Source organism: Mytilus trossulus, chromosome 1 (assembly GCF_036588685.1).
Source record: "Mytilus trossulus isolate FHL-02 chromosome 1, PNRI_Mtr1.1.1.hap1, whole genome shotgun sequence".
Classification (NCBI taxonomy): domain Eukaryota; kingdom Metazoa; phylum Mollusca; class Bivalvia; order Mytilida; family Mytilidae; genus Mytilus; species Mytilus trossulus.
Window position 1 is genome coordinate 70,615,598 of NC_086373.1, and position 14,084 is coordinate 70,629,681.

The 14,084-nt window shown below is 30.4% G+C and overlaps 1 protein-coding gene across 1 annotated transcript; it reads right to left on the reverse strand.

Moving 5' to 3' along the window:
* Positions 1–994: 994 nt before the first annotated feature.
* On the reverse strand, positions 995–14,083 carry LOC134683393 (SOSS complex subunit C homolog). Its single transcript, XM_063542679.1, has 5 exons — positions 13,942–14,083; positions 10,777–10,873; positions 7,354–7,399; positions 6,665–6,721; positions 995–1,402 (listed from the first exon to the last, which is right to left on the reverse strand). Exons 1-5 carry the CDS (start codon positions 13,955–13,957, stop codon positions 1,307–1,309), a joined length of 312 nt encoding a protein of 103 aa, XP_063398749.1. The 5' UTR covers positions 13,958–14,083; the 3' UTR covers positions 995–1,306.
* Position 14,084: the final 1 nt, after the last annotated feature.

The window sequence follows — 14,084 nt, forward strand, 5'->3', positions numbered from 1 at the left end:
TCGAAATTTTGTATATTTGCTCAAAAATCAGATTTGAGTCTGTATTTTCTTTTTCAAAGAAAGACATAACTTTTTTGTTTTAAAAGATAAACACAAATTGTTTTTTTGTTAAATAATCGGTAATTCCTGTATTTTATAAGAATCATTAAAAATTATGTAATTTTTATTCCAAAATAACTCTATATTTATCAAATGTTCATGAATAGAGGAAAAAACATCATTTTTTGCTGCATGTTTAACCAAATTAAAAAAATGAGCTATTTACAGTTTCATAGAATTTGGGTCACATAATCTCCTTGCAAAATGAAAGAAATTGCTGTTTTAAAAAATAGGGGTCCATGTACTCGTTTTCAAATTAAATCAGTTTGAATGATAAAAATCAGTCGAAAAATGCATCTTTTCCCGATATGTCATAGTTTGACGTCGCGAAAATAACATTTAACGTTAGCAACGTCATTACCTTGCCTGTAACTGTATCGTATTCCCTTAAGGTGCATATTAAAGATGACCCAAACATGAGTTTTATGAGCTATTTCAAAGGACAATGTCAATTAGGAAAACAGAAGTAAGAGCCACAAAAATATGATCTTGTATATCATTTAGTTCTGTAGTAAGATCATTTCTATGATAGAAAACCTCATACATTTGGATAAAAAAAAGTGTGAGATTACAAAAACCCTAAAGGTGTAGACAAAACAACTAAAACAGTCTTATGTTATCTTTCCTTGAGAATGTTAATAGAGTTGATACAGACAAAATGTATCATCCAAATTATACCAGTACCAAAGCACTGACAACAGAGCTGATTTTATCCTTAGGGGCTGATAAGTCTACTAGTAGTACTCAAAGTGTAACCAAGAACAGTAATGGTTTATCTGGTTACAGTTTGCAAACTGGATTTCATTAAGATTTTTCCATATTTGCCATAGGCTCTTATCAAAGTGCAGTCATTTTGGTTGGATGCTTAATTAAAAGTGAACTGAAAGAGTGAATTAAAAATTCAATATTCAATATTTCATACATGTACATCTTTATAAACATAGAAATCAATTATGAAACAAACTTACAGTAATCCCAAAGTAAAAATACATAACAATAGTTCACAAACAGTTTCATATCATGTAAAATGTCATTTAAATGGGGAACAGGCTTTTATTTTCTTCTTTCCTGTGTTTTTATTCAACTTCATTAATTGTTCATATCTGATTGAATCTGATAACGCAAGCACAAAAATCTGTTTTGCCATTGCAAATTTCCAGCTATCTTTTGATGTATTTAAGTCTAGAGTTGAGAGTTGAGATCATATTCATACATCTTTGAACCGTGGTATCACTGGCAGTATCAGATTTCCAAAAGACGAATCTTGTGTGATGAAATATCCAAACGAATTTGCATTTGCATGCTGAAAAAAATAATGACATGAAGTATAAATTTTTCACATGATGATTAAATATTCAAATGAACTCATTTGCATAATCTATTTAAACAAATTTAAACTGAATAATGTGTAAAAATCTATGAGATCAAGGTCAAACTTCATGTTTCAAAATGAAAAAAGTTAATTGTCATTGCATGCTTCAGATAAAGCATAATTACTAGTAACAAGAATGTGTCCTCAGTGCATGGATGCCCCACTCGCATTATCATTTTCTATATTCAGTGGACTGTGAAATTGAGGTAAAAACTCTTATTTGGCATTAAAATTATAAAGATCATATCATAAGGAACTTGTGTACTAAGTTTCAAGTTGTTCAGACTTCAATTTCATCAAAAACTACCTTGACCAAAAACTTTAACCTGAAACGGGACAGATGGACAGATGGACAAATGAACAGACAGACAAACGGACGCAGATCAGAAAACCTAATGCCCCTCTAATATCGTAGGTGGGGTATAAGTGGGGCATAAAAACAAATATCCTCGAACTTCTATAAACCTTGCAAATGAGACAAACATTATGTAACCTCAGTTAAACAGATATGTTCATTTAGCAATAATCAACAAAATAAAGTTGCCTAAAATACATGAGAAATCCAACTTAATTGACATGATATGAAAACAGCATTAATAAACCATTGTAAACTGTTAACACTGAGATATATATCTTAGTAGAGTTTTCTTTATTTTCTTTTCATAGTAAAGCGCAATTGTTTAAATTAAAATTGCAATACTTTTACATGTAAGTTATGCATTTATGCATTTTTCAAAGTTAATAAATGGTGTCTGAAGTTACAGGACAAAGAATCTCCTTGGAAATGAGAAAAGGGCCAATGCATATATATATATATATATATATGTATACCAATATTGTTAACCTTCCACTAATGGTTTCCTATAAACTGATAAAATCAAACTAATACATGAAAACTAGACAAAAGTTTCAAAGTCAATAAACTGAGGGTGCTGAGTCAAAAATATCCATAGAAATGAGATGTGCCAATGCTATTGCATACCAAATATCATTGACCTGCGGCAAGTGGTTCCCCATAAACATACCTAATCAGAAACTGATGCATGTAAACTAAGCACAAGTTTCAAAGTCAATAAAACATGACTGAGAGAGCAGGGAAAATAATCTCAATTGAAATGAGATGTGCCAATGCTGATACAACTGCATATCATATATCATTGACCGACCACTAGTGGCTCCCCACAAACTGACCAAATCACAAACTATAACTTTGTTGTTGCTATTGTCGGAAATTACATACATAACATATATATGTATTGTAAGTCAAGCATAATGATCCATTACTTTTTTCTCTTAATTGCAAAATTTATTAAATATTTGTTGAAATATTGAAATATAATATTGAACCAGATGCTCCGCAGGGCGTAGCTTTATACGACCGCAGAGGTTGAACCCTGAACGGTTGGGGCAAGTATGGACACAACATTCAAGCTGGATTCAGCTCTAAATTTGCATTGTGATTAAATAGTTGACACAGCATAGGTTTCTGACACAGAATGAATGTGTTCTAATGATTTTAAAAATTTTATTTTCTCTTAGAGCAACTCACTATGCTGTTGAATATTAATCCTCTCAAAAAAATGTTTAAAGAAATTTTCTTTTTATTTATGAAATTTCAAATGAGAAAAATTGAACCCATTTTTTTTAATCACATCCCCCTTTCCCTTATTCCAAAACTAATCTCAATTAAAATTTCTAATGGAGTTTGCAACAATAACTACTCATTTAAATACATCATAAAATATTAAGATGTAAAAAAAACTGCTTGTTATCACTGAATGGTAAAGATTATTTTAATTTATCAGTTGGTAGTGAAAAGTGAATATACATTGTATATTGTATATAACAAAGATTTAAGTTGATTCTGGACAAAGAAAGATAACTCCAATTAAAAAAAATTCTTGCTATTGCACAATATTGTGCAATTAGATATTTCTTGCTTACTATTCTGGACAAAGAAAGATAACTATAATTAAAAAAAATTTAGCTATTTCACAATATTGTGCAATTAGATATTTCTTGACATTGCGCAATACTGTGCAATTGAAAAGACTTGCTATTGCACAATACTTAATATAATAATTTTAGATCCTGATTTGGACCAACTTGAAAACTGGGCCCATAATCAAAAATCTAAGTACATGTTTAAACTACTAGGTATATGGTTTGAACTTGCTAAAATGGATAAAACTCTATGTAATTTTACAGCCAAGATAAACAGTATCAAGTCATTACTCAATACTTGGGCTTATAGAGAACTGACATATATTGGGAGGGTTGTAGTTATTAAGACTTTAGCACTTCCCATTTTGGTCCAAGTTCTGACTGTCCTTCCTAACCCCCCAGAAGGGGTTTTGAGGGAGATTCAGAATATATTTTTTAACTTTTTATGGAAAGGAAAACCTGATAAAGTGAAAAGGGCAGTGATAATGTCCGAACACTGTGATGGTGGTCTTAAGATGCCCAATATTTATTATTTTTGCTATAGTGTAAAAATGTCTTGGCTGTATAAATTATTAGATCCCCAAAACTACTCTCCTTGGAAAGTCTTGCTACTTAGTTATATACAAAAATTTGGGGGGGACAAGATTTTACACTTAAGTCAGGAAGGTTTACTTTATTTAGCAGAAAAAGTTAATCCATTTTGGCATGATATCCTGGTAAATTTTTCCAAGTTAAAAAATAAGCTTAAAGCTGAAAACAATACTGAAATTTTGACCCAGTCCATATGGCTGAATCCAAACATCAAAATAGATGGCAAGATGATTTTGAGGTTCAAATATGTTGAAAATAGTATATTCTTCATTAATGATCTTATGTCAGATAATAATACATTATTCTCATATGATGAATTTTAAAAAAAGTATGATATCAATACTAACTTTGTAGAATTTTATAGTATTTTAAGTGCGATTCCAAAGAGATGGAAAAGTATAATAGAAGGTAGTTCAAAACTGGAAATTATTGAAAATAAATTAATAGATAAAGTTAAAAAGGAACCAAAATGTTGTAAATTTTTCTATACATTATTTTTGGAGGATAATAAAGTGTTATCTTTATCTTCCCGTGAAAAATGGGATAGAGATTTAGATATGCAGATTGAGGATTGGAATGCTATTTATTCCATGCCCTTCATCATAACCAGAAACTCTTTTTTGCAAAACTTCCAATCTAAGATTGTTCATAGGATTCTACCATGTAATTCATTTTTATTGAAGTGTAAATTAAAAGAAACTGAACTTTGTACTTTTTGTTCAGAAATTAAAGAAAATATTTTTCACATTTTTTGGGAATGTAATGTATCACAAAACTTCTGGCTATCCGTTAAAGATTGGATTAAAAATTATGGCATTCTCCTGCCTTTCAGTGCAAAAGAAGTCATTTTAGGTGTGTCTGAAGATTTTGTCAACAGTAAAATAGTTAACAATATTTTGTTGTATTTCAAATATTATATATACAAATGTAGATGTAAGAACATATTCCCCACAAAATGTGGTGGGGTAGAATATTTAAAATATTGGATTAATATAGAAAAATACTCTGTATGTTTCTTAACCCCTGTACAAAAAGTAAAAATGATCAGAAATGGCATTTGTTAGAAGCAGCTTTTATTTAATTTATTTGATTAATTAACAAAATCTTTTTGTAATATTCATATCTATATCTTATTATATCCATATGACTTAATTGATTTATCAAGTATTACTTTATTTTAAAATGTGTATCGAATACTGTAGTATGTAATTTCACATGTTTCATCATCAAAAATAAAATAATTACAAAAAAAGTACATGTTTGGATTCAGCATATCAAAGAACCCCAAGATTTCAATTTTTGTTAAAATCAAACTAAGTTTAATTTTGGACCCTTTGGACTTTAATGTAGACCAATTTGAAAACAGGACCAAAAATAAAGAATCTACATACACAGTTAGATTTGGCATATCAAAGAACCCCATTTATTCAATTTTTGATGAAATCAAACAAAGTTTAATTTTGGACCCTGATTTTAACCAACTTGAAAACTGGGCCAATAATCAAGAATCTAAGTACATTTTTAGATTCAGTATATCAAAGAACCCAACCCATTCATTTTTTGTCAAAATCAAACTAAGTTTAATTTTGGACCCTTTGGACCTTAATGTAGACTAATTTGAAAACGGGACCAAAAGGTAAGAATCTACATACACAGTTAGATTCGGCATATCAAAGAACCCCAATTATTCAATTTTGATGAAATCAAACAAAGTTTAATTTTGGACCCTTTGGGCCCCTTATTCTGTTGGGACCAAAACTCCCAAAATCAATACCAACCTTCCTTTTATGGTCATAAACCTTGTGTTTAAATTTCATAGATTTCTATTTACTTATACTAACGTTATGGTGCGAAAACCAAGAAAAATGCTTATTTGGGTCCCTTTTTGGCCCCTAATTCCTTAACTGTTGGGACCTAAACTCCCAAAATCAATACCAACCTTCCTTTTGTGGTCATAAACATTGTGTTTAAATTTCATTGATTTCTATTTACTTAAACTAAAGTTATTGTGCAAAACCCAAGAATAATGCTTATTTGGGCCCTTTTTTGGCCCCTGATTCCTAAACTGATGAAACCAAAACTCCCAAAATCAATCCCCACCTTTCTTTTGTGGTCATAAACCTTGTGTCAAAATTTCATAGATTTCTATTCACTTAAACTAAAGTTATAGTGCGAAAACCAAGAAAATGCTTATTTGGGCCCTTTTTGGCCCCTAATTCCTAAAATGTTGGGACCAAAACTCCCAAAATCAATACCAACCTTCATTTTGTGGTCATAAACCTTGTGTTTAAATTTCAAAGATTTCAATTCACTTTTACTAAAGTTAGAGTGCGAAAACTAAAAGTATTCGGACGATGACGACGACGACGACGACGCCAACGTGATAGCAATATACGACAAAAAAATTGAAATTTTGCGGTCGTATAAAAATACAACATTATTTGCAGTTTGGTGGGCTGATACAAGTATTTTCATCTTAAAAACAAATTTGTGTGTAAATAAATGAATGAGTGATGGAAACAAAAACATAGAGAACAAAAGCTATTGTATTTGTTCAATTGGACAAAAAAAAATCATTAAAGCTTAAATTGACAGGTAAGATGCAAATGATTTTGTGGAAAATTTCTTTTGCAATAAAATTAATTAAGTGTATTGTACCTGTAATGCTGCCCTTTGAGCTGGTGTCATGTTGTGAGTCTCCATTACAAGTGTTGACTAGAATAAACAATGTCAGAATATTAGTTATTTGACTTAAACAGCATTAAATTAACATATTATTATACTTTTGTCTTTATGGATATTTGTATCATTTCACATTTCCTATCTTATAATAGAAGTAGCTATTTTGCTCTGCTTTTATCATTACTTATTATCTGAGGTTGTCTTGTATACATTAAGTTTTTACCATATACAGTGTATCCTGCCTTATCCAACAATTGAGTATTCCAACATCCTGCTTTAACCGACACATTTTCATGGTCCTAAAATATGATTATTCTTGCAGAAAATACCTAAGTATTCCTACACCTTGCTTGACCTGATTTTTTTTTCCGGGTCCATCCAGTGTGTCATATAACGCAGGTTATTTTTTTTTCTCAATTACTGATTTAATCTTTAAAATAGAGACATTCCCTTAAACTTTTGTACAATGTTTTGATATAATTTGTTTTTTCTTTTTGATTTTTAAAAAAAATATACTAATTACTAAAAAAAATATAAAGGTTTTAACCTTAAATTGCCTTGAATATCAGACATAAAGAAAAGGACTAAATTTTATCCAATCTTTGCCAGAATGAAAAAGTAATCACTTTCTGACTTATATGAAGAGTGCAAAGGGTTTTACTCACAGAAGGATTGGCTGGTAAGGCTGGCTGCTGAACTGCAGGAGGAGTACTAAAATAAAGTCAGGGCTATCATAAGTAAGATATCAAATGTAGGATGTAAGGCTTAAAATATATGTAATGTCAAACCAGATGCTCCGCAGGGCGTAGCTTTATACGACCGCAGAGGTTGAACCCTGAACGGTTGGGGCAAGCATGGACACAACATTCAAGCTGGATTCAACTCTAAATTTGGATTGTGATTAAATAGTTGACACAGCATAGGTTTCTGACACAGAATGAATGTGTTCTAATGAATTTAAAATTTTTGTTTTCTCTTAGAGCAATTCACTATGCTGTTGAATATTAATCCTCTCAAAAAATTTGTTTGAAGAAATTTTCTTTTTATTTATGAAATTTCAAATGAGAAAAATTGAACCCAATTTTTTTAATCACATCCCCCTTTCCCTTATTCCAAAACTAATCTCAATTAAAATTTCTAATGGAGTTTGCAACAATAACTACTCATTTAAATGCATCATAAAATATTAAGATGTAAAAAAAATGCTTGTTATCACTGAATGGTAAAGATTATTTTAATTTATCAGTTGGTAGTAAAAAGTGAACATACATTGTATATTGTATATAACAAAGATTTAAGTTGATTCTGGACAAAGAAAGATATCTCTAATTAAAAAAAATCTTGCTATTGCACAATATTTTGCAATTAGATATTTATTGCTTACTATTCTGGACAAAGAAAGATAACTCTAATTAAAAAAAAAATTGCTATTTCACAATATTGTGCAATAAGTTATTTCTTGCCATTGTGCAATACTTTGCAATTGAAAAGACTTGCTATTGTACAATACTAAAATATAATAATTTTAGATCCTGATTTGGACCAACTTGAAAACTGGGCCCATAATCAAAAATCTAAGTACATGTTTGGATTCAGCATATCAAAGAACCCCAAGATTTCAATTTTTGTTAAAATCAAACTAAGTTTAATTTTGGACCCTTTGGACTTTAATGTAGACCAATTTGAAAACATGACCAAAAATGAAGAATCTACATACACAGTTAGATTTGGCATATCAAAGAACCCCATTTATTCAATTTTTGATGAAATCAAACAAAGTTTAATTTTGGACCCCGATTTGGACCAACATGAAAACTGGGCCAAAAATCAAGAATCTAAGTACATTTTTAGATTCAGCATATCAAAGAACCCAACCAATTCATTTTTTGTCAAAATCAAACTAAGTTTAATTTTGGACCCTTTGGACCTTAATGTAGACCAATAAGAAAACGGGATCAAAAGTTAAAAATCTACATACACAGTTAGATTCGGCATATCAAAGAACCCCGATTATTCAATTTTGATGAAATCAAACAAAGTTTAATTTTGGACCCTTTGGGCCCCTTATTCCTAAACTGTTGGGACCAAAACTCCCAAAATCAAAACCAACCTTCCTTTTATGATCATAAACATTGTGTTTAAATTTCATTGATTTCTATTTACTTAAACTAAAGTTATTGTGCGAAAACCAAGAATAATGCTTATTTGGGCCCTTTTTTGGCCCCTAATTCCTAAACTGTTGAAACCAAAACTCCCAAAATCAATCCCAACCTTTCTTTTGTGGTCATAAACCTTGTGTCAAAATTTCATAGATTTCTATTAACATAAACTAAAGTTATAGTGCGAAAACCAAGAAAATGCTTATTTGGGCCCTTTTTGGCCCCTAATTCCTAAAATGTTGGGACCAAAACTCCCAAAATCAATCCCAACCTTCCTTTTGTGGTCATAAACCTTGTGTTAAAATTTCATAGATTTCTATTCACTTTTACTAAACTTAGAGTGCGAAAACTAAAAGTATTCGGACGACGACGACCACGACGACGACGCCAACGTGATAGCAATATACGACGAAATTTTTTTCAAATTTTGCGGTCGTATAAAAACTGAAGTCATGTAGTATGCTTCTTACCTAGAGTCTTAGATTTAGTCACAAGTCCGTTAATATCATCATAAATTTATAACAACCTGTGAATGTAGTCCTCCGTCACAAATCCTTGATCAAATGACCAGTCAATAACTATTAGAGGTCAACTAATTAATAAAATTCTGTTAATCAACTTTTTTCGTGCATGCTTTATTTCTTGTTTAGTCCTTTCTAGCTGATTTAATTTCATGATTGAAAATTCACTTGATGTATTTAAACAACAGAATATTCCAGTTTTACATATTTGAAATGATTTATATTTGTGTAATTTAACAACTAGCAAAAAATGAGATGGTGTACAGAACTGGTATATTATATGAATATACAATACTACACACTATGTTGATGAAATTACTTATGATGTACTTTATATCTTAATGGTACATGTAGTTACGAACAGTGATAATTCTTAATCTTACTACACAAGATGAAGGAAACTAAATTATAGTATAAATGATGATGTAAGTTTGTAACGACATCGACTTGTTATACAGCCCTTGCACTGTCGGTCAAATATAGTAATGAACCTTCAGTGAAATTAGTTAGAAGCTCTTTGTGAAACAGTGTCATTTTTTGCCCAGTTAACTTTAAGACTAATATAACAGGAATCATATGGCTCATCACTAAACTTTTGTATTAGCTCATTTATATTCATCTTGCAGTGTTTCCATATAACAAGGAATATGAAAAAAAAATAAAATGAGGATTTAAATAATAATGCTCATACATTTCATATAAAGAATCTTTAAAGTTCAATTTCGTATCTGTAAAATTTAGAAATAATTGAATGCCTTTATCATAGCATGTTTGAAGAATGGTCAAAACTGCTTGATTAGTTATTGCAATTTCTAATTTTGCTTACCAGTTTTTATTATTGTAATACTTACTAATTTATTGTATTATTCGCATTACCTCAGAGTACAGACCTCACAATAAATATTTTTTTACTTAACTGTAGGATTGAGCAAACATTTTGGTCATAATAAAATTGAGAATGAAAATGGTGAATGTGTCAAAGAGACAACAACCCGACCATAGAAAAAACAACAGCAGAAGATCACCATCAGGTCTTCAATGTAGCGAAAAATTCCTGCACACAGAGGCCTCCTTCAGCTGGCCCCTAAACAAATATATACTAGTTCAGTGATAATGAATACCATACTTAACTCCAAATTGTACATAATGTTTGAATATACTATTCTAAATAGAATGTTTTCAAACATTGCTTGTTTTGATGGATGATTTTTTTTAAACAACCAGTAGATTACAATCTATCATCCTTTTTTTAGGATACGAATAATATCATGTAATATGAATCACACTTCATTCTAGACTAGGACATATCTTGACATTCTAGCCAAAAAAGTAACAATCCACAGAAAGATAAACCAACATTCAGTTTTATTCTATTTTCATAAATTAGTTACCCTATAACATGTCTAACCTGATGGCTATAGGATTAGCAGGACCTGGATGTCCTCCCATCCTCAATCTTTTCTTTTGTTCTTCTAACTGTTCAAGAATTTTTCTGTTCTTTTGTTCTAAAAAAAATATATATTGATATAATGGTAAGGTACAATGCAATGTACCAATTACATGTTCTTTTCCTCCCTTTTGTTTCTAAAGAATATGCAAGTTGATGATAGAGTGTAGAAAACCAATCCACCGAGATGATTCGATTTCAAATATTGTCTTTTCATGTACATTTATTAGAAATTAAAACATTACACAAATACACTAAATAATTGACTGATTTCAACATATTTAAGTGATTGTGGATACATTGTATAACAGTTCACTGTATAATATACATGTATATAAACCAATACAATGAGTATTACATGGCAGAACCTTTATCATCTTGTTTTTATACAGTACTTTATGCTAGCAGGATTCTTTCCTGATTTAACCACAGGATTTTATAATCAATAAATCAACCACATCAAAATGAACAGATAAGTGAATTACTGCAAACAGAAATCTATGCAATTTAGTGTTAAAGCAAACAGAGACACCTCCCCATCTTAAATGTAGAAAGAACCTTAAAATGAATTTACTGATCTGATTTTCAACAAAATCCAATATAGTCTACCTTTATTGTTTCAAACAATAGCCTGCAACACCACAACTGAGTGTTTCAACACTGTTTAAAGAGAAACTGAGAAACTCGCCAGAGAAATTCTCCTTGATCCTTACAAATACCTACATTCGTAATCTGTATCTTATTTTAATCTTATACACTGTATCAACAATTAAAAAATATAAGAATTGAAAGTTATTATGAAATTAAAAAAAAAAAAATTGTAATTATCAAGACATTGTACACTGTTAAACCAGGCAAGCGCACCAGAAAGAAATCACCACTCACCAGCCAGTTGAAGTTTTTTTGTATACATTATATAATCAGAGATGAAGAATCGAAAAGGAAGAGAAATTAACTGTTAAATGTATAGTGGAATGATAGATTGTTTTATTTGTGGTTTTTTTTTTATAGATTTGAATACCTATTATTATGATAATATAACATCTTACTTTAATATCATTTTAAACAAAATAAAAGCACCATCAAATCCATAAACCAGCTAATCTGACTTGACAACAAAAGTATTTTTTCCTTGCATATAAATCATTTCTTTACAAATGTTTCATTCAAAGCAGTTGGCATGTCGTAAAAGCTATCAAAGCTACTGACCCAAGAAAATGTTTTTCTCATGGAATCAGATGCTCCGCAGGGTAGGCTTTATATGACCACAGAGGTCGAACCATGAACAGTTAGGGCAAGTATGGACATAATATTTAAGCTAGATACAGCTCCGAATTTGGATTGTGATTAAATAGTTGACACAACATAGGGTTTCTGACATAGAATGAATGTGGTCTAAGAACTTAAACTTAAGAACTTTAAATTGGACATTTAACTTATTATAGTCCAATATCCAAAATCTAAATACATGATCAGATTCAGCATATCATAGAACCCCAAGAATTCATTTTTTGATAAAATCAAACAAAGTTCAATTTTAGATCCTTTAGACCTCAATGTCATTTGAATGTGGATCAATTTGATAACCGGGCCCAAATATTAAAAATCTAAATACATAGCTATATTCAACAAATTGAAGAACCCCATATTTTGTTGAAATCAAACATAGTTCAATTTTGGACCCAGATTTGGACCAACTTGAAAACTGTGCCCATAATCAAAAATCTAAGTACATGTTTAGATTCAGCATATATCAAAGAACCCCAAGAATGCAGTTTTTGTCAAAATCAAACTAAGTTTAATTTGAGACCCTTTGGACCTTAATGTAGACCAATTTGAAATCAGGACCAAAAATTAAGAATTTACTTAAATTTAGTTAAAATTTCATAGATTCCTATTTACTATATAAATACTTAAGTTATTATGCAAAAACCAAGAAAAATGCTTATTTGGGACCTTTTTGGCCCCTAATTCCTAAACTGTTGAACCAAAAACTCCCAGAATCAATCCCAACCTTCCTTTTATGGTCATAAACCTTGTGTTTAAATTTCAAAAATTTCTACAAACTTACACTAAAGTAATTATAGTGCAAAAACCAAATGTTTTCGGACGATGGCTACGACGATGACGTCATACCAATATACGACCAAAAACATTTTCAATTTTTGCGGCCGTATAAAAATGGGCTGTTATGTTGGTCACTGTTTTGAATTAAGGAGAGCAGGTTTGTATATAATAGTTTTAGAATGAATGCATATTTGAGTAATTTTATTTTTTTATTCATAATATATATTTTGTTAAATTGGCTCTGATTCTGACAAATTCTTATATATTAAATATATATTTTCATGTACATTGTGATGTCTATTGTTGCAATTACCAATTATCTCAATCAATAGACCACTTTGGACCTCCATGCATTTCTGTCAAATACTTTAGTTTTAGTGAACATCATTTGTGCATTTAATTAAGGGGCATTGTCACTTCTGTTCCAATGTTGTGCGATAGGTTGGAAATCTATAAAGCTACATTGCCCAAATTATTTGGCAAACTGAATTATCATACATGTAGTTGTCTTTCGACACTTCTGTCATTAGGAAGTTGTACACATGATTAAGTACCTATAGAACAAATATTAATTCTAGTTTATCTTGCACAAAGACGATCACTAAGGCAGCAACCATTTGATTTCAGGGGGGTTATGGAATTTTTTCAGAAAAAAAAGTTTGTTTCCAGTTTTTGGAGAAAAAAATAATTTGTGTTTGAGCCTGAGGACAAAAAAAATGTTAGTTTTACCCTCAGCTGCTACTATACATGTAAGTAATTTGCTAAAATTGAAAGAAAAAAATTGTTTTCGACTACATTGCAGGGATACAGGCGGTCCCTCTATCTGGTAAATGACATTATAAAGGCATGCATAATTGACTAATTTTTTTATTGCGACAGATGAACTCGAAGTAGTCTATTGTATCTGAATTTATGACCTTTATAGGGCCATGTAATTTGGAAAATAAAAAATATTCTTTTCTATTCTAGTACTATCATTTGCAACTTTCTTCTCTCCCTTTTCAACTTTTCTCTTATACTATTGTGGAAAACGTAAGCTTATTTCTATATTAAGATCACCTTGTCCCATAGACATTGTAAGGATCTGATAGCACTGCCTTTTGGGCTCTTTTTTGGAAGATGTACAAACAAATAATTAAGTACCGCTTACACCATTGAAAAATATTTGTTTGCTCCTGTTAAAACGAAAATGATTGGCTGTT